The sequence below is a fragment of the Chenopodium quinoa genome, unplaced genomic scaffold (genome assembly GCF_001683475.1).
Source record: "Chenopodium quinoa cultivar QQ74 unplaced genomic scaffold, ASM168347v1, whole genome shotgun sequence".
NCBI lineage: Eukaryota > Viridiplantae > Streptophyta > Magnoliopsida > Caryophyllales > Amaranthaceae > Chenopodium > Chenopodium quinoa.
Genome location: NW_018744597.1, coordinates 447 through 14,244, shown reverse-complemented (window position 1 = coordinate 14,244; position 13,798 = coordinate 447). Strand labels below are relative to the sequence as shown.

Sequence of the window (13,798 nt, the reverse complement as noted above, 5' to 3'; positions counted from 1 at the left end):
GAATATATATATATATATATATATATATATATATATATATATATATATATATATGATTAATGTATATTACGATTTTGGTGTTTTTTTTTTTAGGGAAACAATTCTAGGTTTCTAGGTTCATTGTCTGATGAATTTTGAGTGGAAAATTTGCATTTTTTTTTAATTTTTTGCATGTATAATGGGCACCAGTTAATCGCCGCCAATTGTAGTTAAAGCCAAAATACAAAAAACGCGGCACTTACTTTTAGCACCGGTTAACCAGTGCTAATTCTTAGTTTTCCCACCGGTTTTAAACCGGTGCGAAAAGTGTTTCTTTTTAGCATCCCTCAAATCCGGACCGTTTCAAAACCGGTGCGGTTTTACATTTTTCGCCTAGTGATATAACAATCTCTCAGTTGCAATCAATTGGTTTTAATTTCCAACCTTTTGCAATCGGAATATGCGTGGTTCTAATTTCCAACTTTTCTAGAACTGTCTGGGTATCAATTTATTGAAAAAATACTAATGTATGCATTTAAAAGAATATCTATGTTCAATATATTTAATTAATTAGTGAAACCCAAAAGGCATACTAATTAAACTTGAACAAAAATTAGGGTATATGTAACTCTTAGGGCTAAGAACAACATTTAATATATATCCTAATTTGGTACTTGTATTACTTTAGGTGTGTATGATAAAATCACGCATGAATCAATGTAATTAATGCTATCCATTCTATTTTTATTTCAACTTTAGTTCCTTATACGTAGCCTATATTACATTTTCCTAAACATAAATTAGCCTAAAACTGTTAACAAATGTAATTATTAAAGCTTTAAAATGAAATAAACGATTAATTTAAGATACTAGAATTTGTATTTTCTTAACATCATGTAGTATATATAATTATGAAGTATAACTTTGGATACCCGAATTTAGTCCTCGACAGTTCCAAGCCCGGTTTCAAATTTTTTTGGAACCGATTCTTTTAACTAGTTCCAAGCCCGGCTTCAAAATTTCAGGAACCGATTCCAATTGTTTTTGGTGATCATCTGGTTCCCAAGAGTACAAAGTTCGCCTCAAGAGATGTATTGAGTACTTATAAGATAAGTCCAACTACAAAAAGCACCATCCCTATTTACATGAACATAAGAAGAACTCCATATTGTTAAGCCAATGTTAAACACTTACAATAAAGATTTAGAGTTTATTTATTTATAAAAGCCAATGTTATTTATTTATTTATCAGGCATATATGCATGTGATATATATGTATAAACCTTATAATAACATACAGCCAACGATGGCAAGAAATTGTGCATGCATTATGTCAAGATAAATGGCATATATGCCTTTGATCAAGCATTGCAAAGAGAAGCACCGATATCTTTAGCAACGCCAAGAAGATAGTTGGCGTAAATATCAGGTTCTGGAACATTCTCGTTCATCTTCTCATACTCAAAGCTCCAAGTTACAGTACAACCCTCATCCTTTGGAGTTCATTGAATCTTGGATATTAATGTCTCTTTGTAGTACTTCTCCACAATTTTTCCACCAAGGTGGCTGTACCTTACACACCTGTTTTCGTCGTTAAGCTCTTCAATTTTTGTCTTCACGATTGCTCGTTCCCCGACTTCATCTGTGGATCAGAGGCATATTTAGAAATATTATGCATTACTAGCTATCTTGTTCGTAATAATATTTGATAGTATCATTTTCACAAACAAAAAAAAATTCATGAATTCTAAAGGTATATATAGTGATAGAGTATATATATCGATCATGAGATTCAACCATAAGCTTAAGCTTTTGATTAATTGAGTTGGTCCTCTAACATGATTTAAGAGCCAGCGTGCGTGACACAAAGGGGGTTACGGGTTCAAATCTCATCCACCTTCACTTTTAAGTGAAATATTTCTCGCTGGGTATGAGGGGGCTCATGCCGCATCCACATTTCAAGTCCAAAGGGCTCTCCGCATGATAGAGTATATATCGATTCTAGGCTTCAACTATCAACTTAAACTTTTGGTTGAGTTGATTCTTTAACATTTAGCAATATATATGTAAACACATACAAACAAGAAGTATAGAGTACTCTATAATGATTTAATTCGATCTGATAATTTAAGAAATACTTTTAAGCAAATATTTGCTCAAATAATAAGTTTAACTTCACAAATCCTATATATTATTGCGGTAAGCTATGCAGCAGTAAGGCTATATTTAGCTCACCTTATTTAAGGACCCTATTATTTATTTCAAATCATATTAGGAAAATACGTTCATGTCATTCTTAATAGTTTCATATGCGACTTTATTGCTAAATATCTTTAATTTCGTAATGTAAAAGTTTTGAAAATTACATATGAAAAAAAAATATACACTTTAATACCACGACCCATTTGAAATATGTTATTCCTTATAAAGTACGTATACATATTAAATCAAAATTTGGACAAATCAGGCAATAACTACAATCAAATTAGATAAGAAAAAAAAAATAGTTCAGATCGATCAGATAAAAAAAAATGGTTTAGATCAAAACATCATAAAAATTAAGTTTAAAAATATTAGAAAAAATAAGTTTAGATCATATTATATTATATAATAAGTTAAAATCAAATCAGACAAGTATAAAAAAGGTGGATTAAACATAGCCTAATTGTAAGATGTACATTCTTACCAATGACATAATTCCATGTTATGACAGCACCAACTCTATCCCAACACTCCCCTCATTCAGCTCAGCTTTTTGAATTTTGTTAGGGCACATTTTAGGTACAAGGAATGGTTTGTGAGCCCAAATTTCAAAAAACTTGTCTGCATCACATTTGAGCTCAGTTTGGTCTTCAACCCTTTGAAGTTGAGACATTTTTTTTTCTCTCTAATTTCTGTCTCTTAATAAAAATAATCTTACTCTTGATATAATTATGTTTTTCTATTCTTTAACAGACATATAAAATATGTTATGTTCTGAGGTTTAAATAGAAGAGTTAAAGGCTCAAATTAAGAGATGTACTCTCTAGAATGTTGTACGTATCACTATAAATCACTCCTTTAACTTGTTTGATTCCCCTTTATTTCTTCAAAAAGAAGATCCTATATTATATGGTTAAGGGAATGGGCATAAAGTGAATATATGGGGTAATCAAATTTTTTTCTTACGTTTTTGTACAGCTGTTTACACTTTGAACCTTTATAAATTTGATGCAGATGGCCTGGCTTGGAATCTAATTAATACTATACCAATAATGGATATACAGTATAAGAAAAACATATTTCCTTTATTTTTTTACTTACAGCGAACACTTCTCATTCCAAGCTAATAACTACATAAACGAATATCAAATTAAATCATATTTTATTTGAGTGAATCTCCGGCAGCGTAATACGGCAAGTTGTTATTTTCGCTATTTTTTTAGTGTTTAGAGAGTCATAAAGACAGGGATGAGAATCGATCTCAGGATTTCCTGAAATCGGGAGGAAATCTCTAACTACTTAAGCTATCCCTCACTCTCTTTTGGCTATGATTTTTGTATATGAGAAAATTTTGAAGTTATAATGTGATAAGTAATCGCATAATATGAAATATTTGATTTTTTAAAAATATCATTACCGTAAGGAGTAAGATAAATAAAAAGTATAAAATACTTACTTTTAGTGTAGATGTAGCGGAGGCATAAATAATTACACAATACAGTTATAACTATAAGATATTATATTTTATTATTTTAAACCATTTAACATTAATGTAAAAATGGGAGATTAATGTTATGGTCTTCACTTTTCATTCCATAAATCACATGTATTCAAAACCTTGTAGTAACTATATTTAAAAATTTTAATTGAGAAACTGGCATGGGCATGGACATCGAACATTTGCATGAGAAGAGAGTGTTGGACATTGAACATTTGTCTCATTCTTTTGTTTTAAGTTTTTCAAATAACTAATAAAAAAATAACTCAACTTATTTACGAAAAGACTTCAATTTTCCATTAGACAAACCCCACATCTGTCGGAGGAACCCTATTTGCTCATTGCAATAACCCATATTACTCCTTTTTCTCAAAAAGAAAAAAAAAATCTCTATTACTCAATTACAAGTAGTTATCTTATACTACCTTCGTTTTTTTTTAGTTGACATCGTTTAACTTTTACGCTATTCACACACTATATTTTGACTCGCTTTTGTGATTTATAGATACGAAAAAATATAGTCATGTAGGATCTTGTTTGAATCGTCTCAATGTATATTTTATTAATATCCACTTTTTATAACTTTATTATGTTGATAATTAGAGATATTAAGCGTTAATATCCACTTTTTGAATTTTTCTTACTAAATTATGCAATAATATAATAATATTTTAAACCTATGAGGATAATATTTGAATAATATTTTCTATTCCAAATTCTCCAAAAAGGCGACTGTACGTTAATTTATTGTAAGACTGGTTAAAGTTATCTTAAAAATATTTAAGGTTACCATTTATACTTACAAAAGTTATTATTTTTCTAATAATAAATTTTATCTTATAAAAAACTTATAATGTATTAGGTTAATCATATTAGCCTTTATAGTATGTACATGAATATATAAGAAATTACACATTAAAATAACATTCAAACCAACGACAAATTAAAAGTTACCTTCTAAGGGGTTAAAGTTACTATAAAAATAGTTAAACTTACCTTTAAACTGACTGTTTTACAATAAAATTAACTTACACAAGACTTATTGTTTCTATTTATCAGATGGTGCCATAGGATTTTTTAAAACTTTGTATGATTACATCAAACACACTACTAACAATTATAACAGGCCAGGGATAACACTCCTCTTCATGTGGATGCCAAATCAATTAGATAGTACAGTGCTGAGTTCCATTATGCTGACGAAGATGCATCAAGGCATTATATACATTGCACGCATAAACCTTAGAATTAAAATATAAGTTACGTAGCCAAATATAGCATAAGTTGCCCGTTTATCTATGAACCATGCAATAAGCATTAAGCATACGCAATGGCGCGGCTTATCATCATCATCAAGCGCTGCAAAGATGAGCATCGATTTCTTTTGCAAGCTCGCGTGATAAAGCAACGTGCATTTTTGGTTCAGGAGCATCCTCGTTCATCTTCTCATATTCAATGCTCCACTTCATAGTGATACAACATTCTAGCTTATTGATTGGTTCATAGACTTTCTCAAGAAAAAAATGGTCAAAGGAGTGGTTCATAGTGATACAACATTCTAGCTTAGAGAGAGCATCTCTTATCTTAATTTGAGCCCCCCCGACATATCTATTTAAACCCCAACACACAACATATTTCATTCATATGTCAGTTAAAGAAATAAACAAATAAATAAAAAATATTTAAAAAAAAAACCTTATTTAAATCAAGAGTAATACTATTTTCAAGAGATAGAAAGAGAGAAAAATGGCTCAGCTTCAAAGGGTTGAAGGCCAAGCTGAGCTCAAATGTGATGCTAACAAGTTTTTTGAAATTTGGGGTCAGAACCCGTCCCTTGTATCTAAAATGTGCCCTATTAAATTTCCAAAAGTTGAGCTTAATGAAGGGGAGTGTTGGGATAGAGTTGGTTCTGTCATCACTTGGAGCTATGTCATTGGTAAGAATATTTTACACTTATTGTGATAATATTTAGGATATGTTAAGTTCAACTTATTTGAGCAAAAAATTTCTTACGAGTAAAATATTTTTAAAATTATCATATTGAATCAAATCATTATGGAGTACTTCTTATTAGTATTTGTTAACATGTTAAATACCTTTATTTGCGTGGTAAAAAAAACAATTATGAGAAGGACCATATCGCATTTGTTATTATTATATATTATGACGCGAACAGATAATGATGCACAATTATTTTTAACAATGCCTCAACAGATGAAATCGGGGAACATGCATTCGTCAAGACTAGAGTTGAAGAATGTGACAAAGAAAACAAGCTTGTACGCTACAACTATCTTGGTGGACATATGTGGAGTACTACTACAAGACATTAAAGTCGAAGATTCAAGCAACTCCAAAGGATGAAGGTTGCACTGTAAAGTGGATTCTTGAGTATGAGAAGATGAATGAGAATGCACCTGAAGCAGATATTTACGTCGATTATCTTCTTGGCGTTGCTAAAGATCTCGATGCTTGTCTTTGCAGTGTTTGATCAATGGCATGCCAATGTACATGCCATTTATCTTGTCATGAATTGCTACTTTGCTAGATCATCATTTGTACATGCATGCATGGTATATTACTAACTTAAATTATCTACTTGTACTATTGCTACAAATTAAATGTTGCAGCTAATGGTGTTTGTTTGCTGTAACCTTTAAAATATTAAGGGTTATTATGCATATCATGTCACATGCATGGATGTATGTTTTGGACTTTTGGTAGCTTTTATAAATAAAGAAACTCTCTTTTAAGTGTTAAAACATTGATTAGTGTTATATATAAGATCGAATACGTCTTATATGTTCATGTACGTATGTATCTAGTGGCGGATGCACAATTTTTTTTAAGTGGGATCGTCCCATGACCCCACATGAGCATGAAAAAATAATCCTATAAAAATAATCTTTTTTTCTATAAAAATAAAATAAAAAATAAAGCAAGAATCTCAAATAAATAACATTGCATACATCATATCATATAATTCCAAGGTTTTATTCCAAGTTTCCAACACGAAGAATATGATCCAGTTGTTCTTTGGTCCTGTTTAGATATTATATAAGGCAGGAGTACGTGTATATTATATGATCTAAAAGCAAACACTATTGATGCCCTTCTCAACAAATCAGAATTTCTCCTTTTAAAAGAAATAATGGAAAATGAATCTTCAATAAATTCAAAGGAGTGGTTCAATTCAAAGTGCTCTGATGGAATATTAACCTTGGATAAGGTTGGTGATGTATGTAATTGGACTTATCTTTATGTAATTGGACTTATCTTATAAGACCTTCGACCAATATAAAAGTAACTCCGAAGGCCGAGGGCGAGTACTCCATTATGAAGTTAAGCTATGAATCTGAGAAGCTGAATGAAGGTGCTCCTGAACCAATTATGCACAAGGATTTAGCATTCGACATTGCGAAAGATATCTAGTACATTTCTAATACCAATAATTGTTTAACTTCTTATATATGATACAGTACACGAGGGATAGAATGCAACGTTTAAAAAAGGGAAATGGGTCAAATGACTATAAACAATCTAAAGGGTTAATTGATCAACTCTTTGTCTTTGTCTTGAATATATATCTTCTTCCATGTACATGTACGCCCTGTATTACTAATCAATTAACAAAGTTAGAATAGAATTTTTCAAAAACTAACACTATTAGAAAAAGCCCAACTGTTGCGGTTAAAATGGGGGTAGAGGTAGCCAATAATAGGAGTAAAAGACTCCAGTTCATAACAGAAGCAAATAAGGCCCATAGAGGCCATTTTTTGTTTTTTTGTTTTTTGCAATTTTTTAAAGCAAATTTAATGATGATTTGAATTTCTTAATCAAACTAAAATTTGTATCAATATTGAAATTTTTGTACGTCACATTTGAATTTGATGATGAAATTAAAAAAAAGTATCCTAATTACTTATTTACTTGCACTTTAGATATTTATTTCAAATATCAGTAGCTCAATAAACTTAAAGGGAATATGGGGCTATACATACAAATAATATCAAAACTTTGCTCATCTTTGTTTAGTATACTCACCAAAAAAATAAGTTAAGAATCTCTAATCACATAACTCAGGTCTCACCTCTATGAACTGAGTTGCTTTCCTTCATCTTTATTAGAGACTAAGAGTCTTTCGAAGCTAACAGTGACAACAAACCCCACACAATCACAACATTTATCCTTCTTTCTTTATCCTCAGCTCCAACCTACTTCAAATTAATTAGCTACCCTTTTAGCACAAACTCATAATCAAAGTCAGCAAAAAACCAAATGCAAAACATGCAACTAATTTACTTCAATTATAATTTAGTTTCAAATTTTATTCAATTCAACTAAGCATTTTCCAGTATTATAAATCCATAGTCTGATGATCAGTGCATCAAACAAGCAATATTAGATATATTAGAAGTTCATAAGCTATCAACAAAGAGGTTAGTAAGGAAAATCCAAATCAAATTACCTTAATAAAGATGCATGACTACACAAGTACAGAGTAATAATTAACTTTAACATAAGTTCTGAGCAAAGTGTAGATTAGACGTTATATCAATGTGGAATCCTGTTTTGTTAATCTTGATTTATGGTTCAAATTGCCAACTTAAATATTATAATTTTGTCTTTTTTATATTACACAGAACATTTAAAGATATTGACGCGATGTACGCTTCGAATTTGCAGTAAAACTAGAGCAACAAGTCAACAACAAAGAATTACAAGTGAAGGAAACGATGAAGGACGAGAGTATGTGACTTTATTCATCAAGCTAAGAGCCGAAAAACAACATCAACAAATTAATTTAACGGATGCTTGGCCGTATCAAGTTTTCAACTGATGGTACGTATTGAGAATAAAATTAGGCCTACCTAATGGTTGGAAGCCCTTCTTCCATATGTGTTATGTGTAAGAGCTGAGGGGTTTGTTAAGAAATATAAAAGAATCTACTAACTAATTTAGGTATTGTGTGTGTTAAATATGAGTTTGGGCCGCATCCACAAATCAAGAGAGAGAGTCCACTTCACAAGACCAATAGAGGTTCCATTCCAAAATCATATGGCAATGGGAGGGAGTAGCTCCTTATTAGCCTTATAAAGTCTTTATATTAACTCTCTCTTCTTTTCTCAATGTGGGACACTTACATGTGTTATTTGGGAATCCTACTTCAACACCCCCCCTCACGTGTAAGGTCCCTTTTTGCACTACTAGAAAACATCCCATTTTCAACGGACCGATTCTGACGGACGCATAATTCTGTCAGAAAATTAAAAATTTTTTGACGGATTTATATTCCGTCGGAAATTTCCGACGAATTCAAACAATTCGTCGGAAGTTTTCAACAGAAAATAAATCCGTCGAAATATATATATTTTCCGACGAAATATTCCGTTGTAAATTAAATTTTCGACAGAAAAATTCCGTCGGAATATAATTAAAAAAAACCCCTTACCTTTTATAAACCCTAAACCGACACCCCTCCCCTTCATTTCGTCTTTTCTCTCTGTCTACTTCTCCTTTCTCTTTCTCTCTCCTCTTTTCCACTCCTCCTCTTTCTATCTCGTCCTTCTCTTTCTCTCCGCCCCTTTTGTTTCTCTTTTTCTCCGCCTATTCTCTTCTCTTTTCTACTTGTTATTTCGATGCCAAGCAACTAAGTAAACTAAAAGAGGGGGGGGTGAATTGTAGTTATGAGGAATTAGTGAACTTTTTGCGGAATTTAAATATATGAGTAAAGTGAGACACACTATATAGGCTTTTCTGAATTATTTTATTATGTAAAACTCAATTACATACGATATAATTATGCCTAGTCTCAAGTTCCTTTAGGAACTCAAGTATCCCAACTACGATCCCTCAATCGCAGCTTCACTCACACTCTGTGATTCGACTCTGAATCACTTATAACAAGTTTTGCTCACTCAAGCTCACACTTACAATACTCACAACCCAATCCCAATTACAAGAGTAATTACAGACTTTCCTGATGCACTAGAGAAGATTAAGGCAGGAAGGAACTCAGTTCTTTGACAGTTAATGTATTTGAAAACTTAAGCTCTAAAAACTGAATGGTTTTTCCCCACTTTAAATCAGAGTTCGTTGCAAGCCTTTTATAGAGAGATAGAAAGCCTCAATCTTGTTTCCCACTCATCCCATGATCCACGTTCACCTTAACCTTGGAAGTTAATGTTAGTTGATCAGAGAGTGGGAAGTAAGATCTCCCTGACTTTTCTCTTAAGCTTTCAATTGCTTCCTTAAATTTAGATAACCAACTATTACTTGGTCAAAAAGATATTTATTTATTATTTAAAAGATTAAACTTTAACAAACTTATCTTTTAATTAATCAATTATTTATCTATTATTTATTTACAGAAAATATATCTCTTTAATTATAAACTGATTTTATTTTATCCTTTAATTAAGGAATAAAACTGATTTAAAATCTTACGTTTAAAAACATTTTCTGATTAAGACATTAAGTTCCTTACTGAGTTCCTCTCTACACATAAAAACTCTAGTGCTTACAGTGTATACTAAAGACTGGAGTTTGTTCTTCTTCTTGAAAGCTTGCTTATGAATATCAAGACTTCCAATGCCTTTGCTCCTACTCCGGAACAACTTCCTGAATTCTTTTGTTCTACCACGACTTAACAACCTTGATTAGTCTGAACTTGTTTTGTTAATGTCAATCATCAAAATACCAGGAGGGCCAACAATATTCCCCCTTTTTTATGATGAAAAACAAAATAAATTCGGTTAAACAAAAATAATCATCCAGGCACTTAAAACAGTAATGACTTAAAAAATAAAATATACAAGCAATATACAAGCAGTGTTTATATATTATTTATACCTTGACTCCTCCTTTACTGCTTCTTGACTTGAGGACTTGAGAAGAAACTCGTGTTCACTTGGCTTTCACTGAATTTGATTCCTCTTCCCCATATTGGCATTATCAAAATAATATAAGCAAACACAGCCATATATAGCACTACGCTACGGAGGGGGTAGTGAACCCGAATGCAAGATTGATCAAGTATACGCACACATTCAAGAGGAAACAACTTGTGATATTAGACGGAGCATAGTCAAACGGTTTAAAATATTACAGACCCAATAAAAGAAAATTGTTCAAGATAAGGAAGGAAAATTGGTCAACATCTATTAAATTAATGGGAAATCAGATTGCAATAGAAGATAGTGGATGATGATATGAAGGATCAAGATGTTCCAGCTTGGGCAGTAGCGTCCTCCTCAGAGACTTCCTCAAAAGCGACCTCCTTGATTGTATTCAGGATGTGTTGATGACTCTGTTGGACTTCATCCTTGAAGTTCTTGAATGTAGAGTCCATCTTCATATCTAGCTTTTCCTCCAAACCAGCCACTTGCTGTTGCAAAGCACTAACTTGCAGCTTGACATTTGATATTTCTGAGAACATGGCTTGAGAGTTTGATGAAGGTGGTAAAGGTCTGAGGAGCCAGCGGTAGAGCTATAGGCAGCAAAGCCAAATGGGTGGAAGATGGTCGAGGTGGTGAAGGAGTGAAATGTGGTTGTGGTGGTGATGAAGGCATTTGAGGAGCTGGGGATGGAGTTCCTTCAGGAACTGGCGGGGAGTCAGCATCCAAATCAATGTGAATTGAGGCAGTGGGTTGGGTTTTTTCTCTGGATGCATCCTGCCACTTTTCCTCCTTGCCCCACTACTTGTCCAACTAGGCATTTGAGGCCTTTCCTTCAACCCATCCTCGGTTTGCTCTCCCTCTTCCTCTGCCACAGCCTTCCCTTTGTTCTTATTTTCCTTATCCTTCCTGACCAATTCCTCCTGGAACACCTCATTTTCAGATTCTCCCTCTTCATCAGATTTTACATTTTGTTCCCCCTCAATTTCTGAGTCCGATGCTACATCGGAGGCAAAACGCACTGACCCTTTAACTACCCTCAAGTTTAATTTCAGCAAGGACTTTTGGTGAAGAATGTTTTCTGGTTTAAGGGAATAATGTTGTTCATTTTTCAAACTTACACCAAAGCTTTGTAGGATAATGGTGATGAGAGGGCCATAAGGAATATGGAGGTTTGGAATACAGTGGTCTAAATGTGCAATCATCAAAGCTGGGAAGTTGATGCTTATATTGTTAGCAAGACAGAATATCAGGGAGGCATCTAGGAGGGTTACCGTGCTTTGTTTTTGGACCGAGGAACCACACCTCTCCATACAATGTTAAAAAGTAATTTGTGAAGGGGGAAAGCAGTTTATGGTCTGTGGTGGTAATCTTCGGGTTTCCGCCAATAAAGGAAATGATGTCGGTTTCACTGTGACCATTTAATCTAACCTTAGACTTATTTTTAACATATGTACTCTGTCCTACATTTGAACTTTAAACAGATTTCCCAAATAAAATGCATCAAACTCCACGGCTACCCCTTTCACCGTAGCCGTACACACACCATCCACACAGTTGAATGTAGCACAAAATGCGTCTAATAGTTTAGGATATATATCAGATTTTGTGCATGAATCAAACAAAAATACCCATCTTTGATAATCCAGAATATCCAGAATCTCAGAAAACTTACTTAAGATACACCAAGTACGATCTATTGCATACCCCAAAAGGAAGTTGTCCCTCTTTGTAACTTGCGCCTTCTTGTTGGAGGAGGAGGAGCGGCTGCCGGATTTTTGAGGTGGGGCTTTGCGCTTCAAGGGTGGGTTACACCACTGAAATTGGTGGAAGGTCCGTAGCTTTCGCTGAGGTTCGGACGGCGTTTGAGGGGATTGGTGTTCAAATTGGTTTTCATGGTGGATGGAGGTTGAGGGTTTGAGGATTTTTTGAGAAGGAGTTGAGGGATGATACCAGAATTTGGGGATGAATTTTAGAGGTTGAAGGGTGGGTGTTTTATGGAAGGCGAAGGAAGAGGGTGAAGTGGTGTAAGGGAGGTGAACTTTGGAAGTGACGGTTGAGGGTGGAGTAATTGAGGTGTTTTTATGGTTGGCGTGTTGGAGGAGTGAAATTTAGGGTGATTTGAGGTGATTTGACGGTTTATTGGGTGGATTTATGAGAAGGGTTTTTATGTGTTGGCAATTGCAATCTTTTTAACATTAACTTAAAAGATATTAAGAAAAGATAAACAAAAAAAAAATTGGGTAAAAATAAAAAATCTTTTTGTATTTTATAAGATTATCATAAGAAAAACTTTGTATTTACAAAATAAAAATTAGGCTCAATATAACATGTGATCCCATGTAGAATAGAATTGCATACTTTCACAATGCATATCAGAGTTATGTTTTCCACACCAAGATTATATATAGCTGTGCTTGATCATTATAAATTGACGTACCTTGGGGTTTGGATGGAGATCAGTTCAGTTAAGCCGTATCATTCCGAGTTCCACTCGCATCTTCTCAAATTTATCCCTACTTAGTGGCTTAGTTAAGATGTCAGCAATTTGATATTCACTATTAACATAATCTAATCTTATTAAGCCTTTTTCAACATTGTCCTTTAGGAAGTGATGCCTTACATGAATGTGTTTTACTCGTGACTGATGTACCGGATCTTTTGAAATACATATGACACTAGTGTTATCGCAGTAAATTGGAACACATTCTAACATTATGCCAAAATCACGCAACTGTTGCTTTATCCATATTAATTGGGAGCAACATGCAGCAGCTGCTACATATTCTGCTTCCGTAGTGGATAGAGCAATAGTGTTTTGTTTCTTGGAACTCCAAGAAACCAGACAAGAGCCTAAGAATTGAACCATACCTGATGTGCTCTTGCGATTTACTAAGTCTCCAGCATAATCAGCATCAGCAAATCCTTTAAGGTTGAATGCATCACTTAGTGGATAGAATAAACTTAAGTCCGCCGTTCCTTTAAGATATCTTAGAATTCTTTTCACGACAGTTAGATACGACTTTTTGGATTTGATTGGAACCTAGCAAAAAGACCAACACTAAAAGAAATGTCAGGTCTACTTGCAGTTAAGTATAATAAGGAACCAATCATACTTCTATACTTAGTTTGATCCACACAAGTTCCCAAGGGATCTTCATCCAGTCTAACATTAGTGCCCATGGGTGTGTGGTTAATCTTTGCTAATTCAAGGTCATACTTT

At 33.3% G+C, this 13,798-nt stretch overlaps 1 protein-coding gene and 1 long non-coding RNA gene across 2 annotated transcripts; one reads left to right on the top strand and one right to left on the bottom strand.

Moving 5' to 3' along the window:
* Positions 1-1,192: 1,192 nt before the first annotated feature.
* LOC110699908 lies at positions 1,193-2,932 on the bottom strand. Its single transcript, XR_002507009.1, has 2 exons — positions 2,666-2,932; positions 1,193-1,621 (listed from the first exon to the last, which is right to left on the bottom strand). It is a non-coding gene; the product is annotated as an uncharacterized LOC110699908 (long non-coding RNA).
* A 2,210-nt stretch (positions 2,933-5,142) lies between these two features.
* Positions 5,143-6,441, top strand: LOC110699907 (MLP-like protein 43). The gene is made up of 2 exons (XM_021877401.1): positions 5,143-5,615; positions 5,894-6,441. The coding sequence occupies exons 1-2, from the start codon at positions 5,426-5,428 to the stop codon at positions 6,010-6,012; spliced, it is 309 nt and encodes a 102-aa protein (XP_021733093.1). The 5' UTR covers positions 5,143-5,425; the 3' UTR covers positions 6,013-6,441.
* Positions 6,442-13,798: the final 7,357 nt, after the last annotated feature.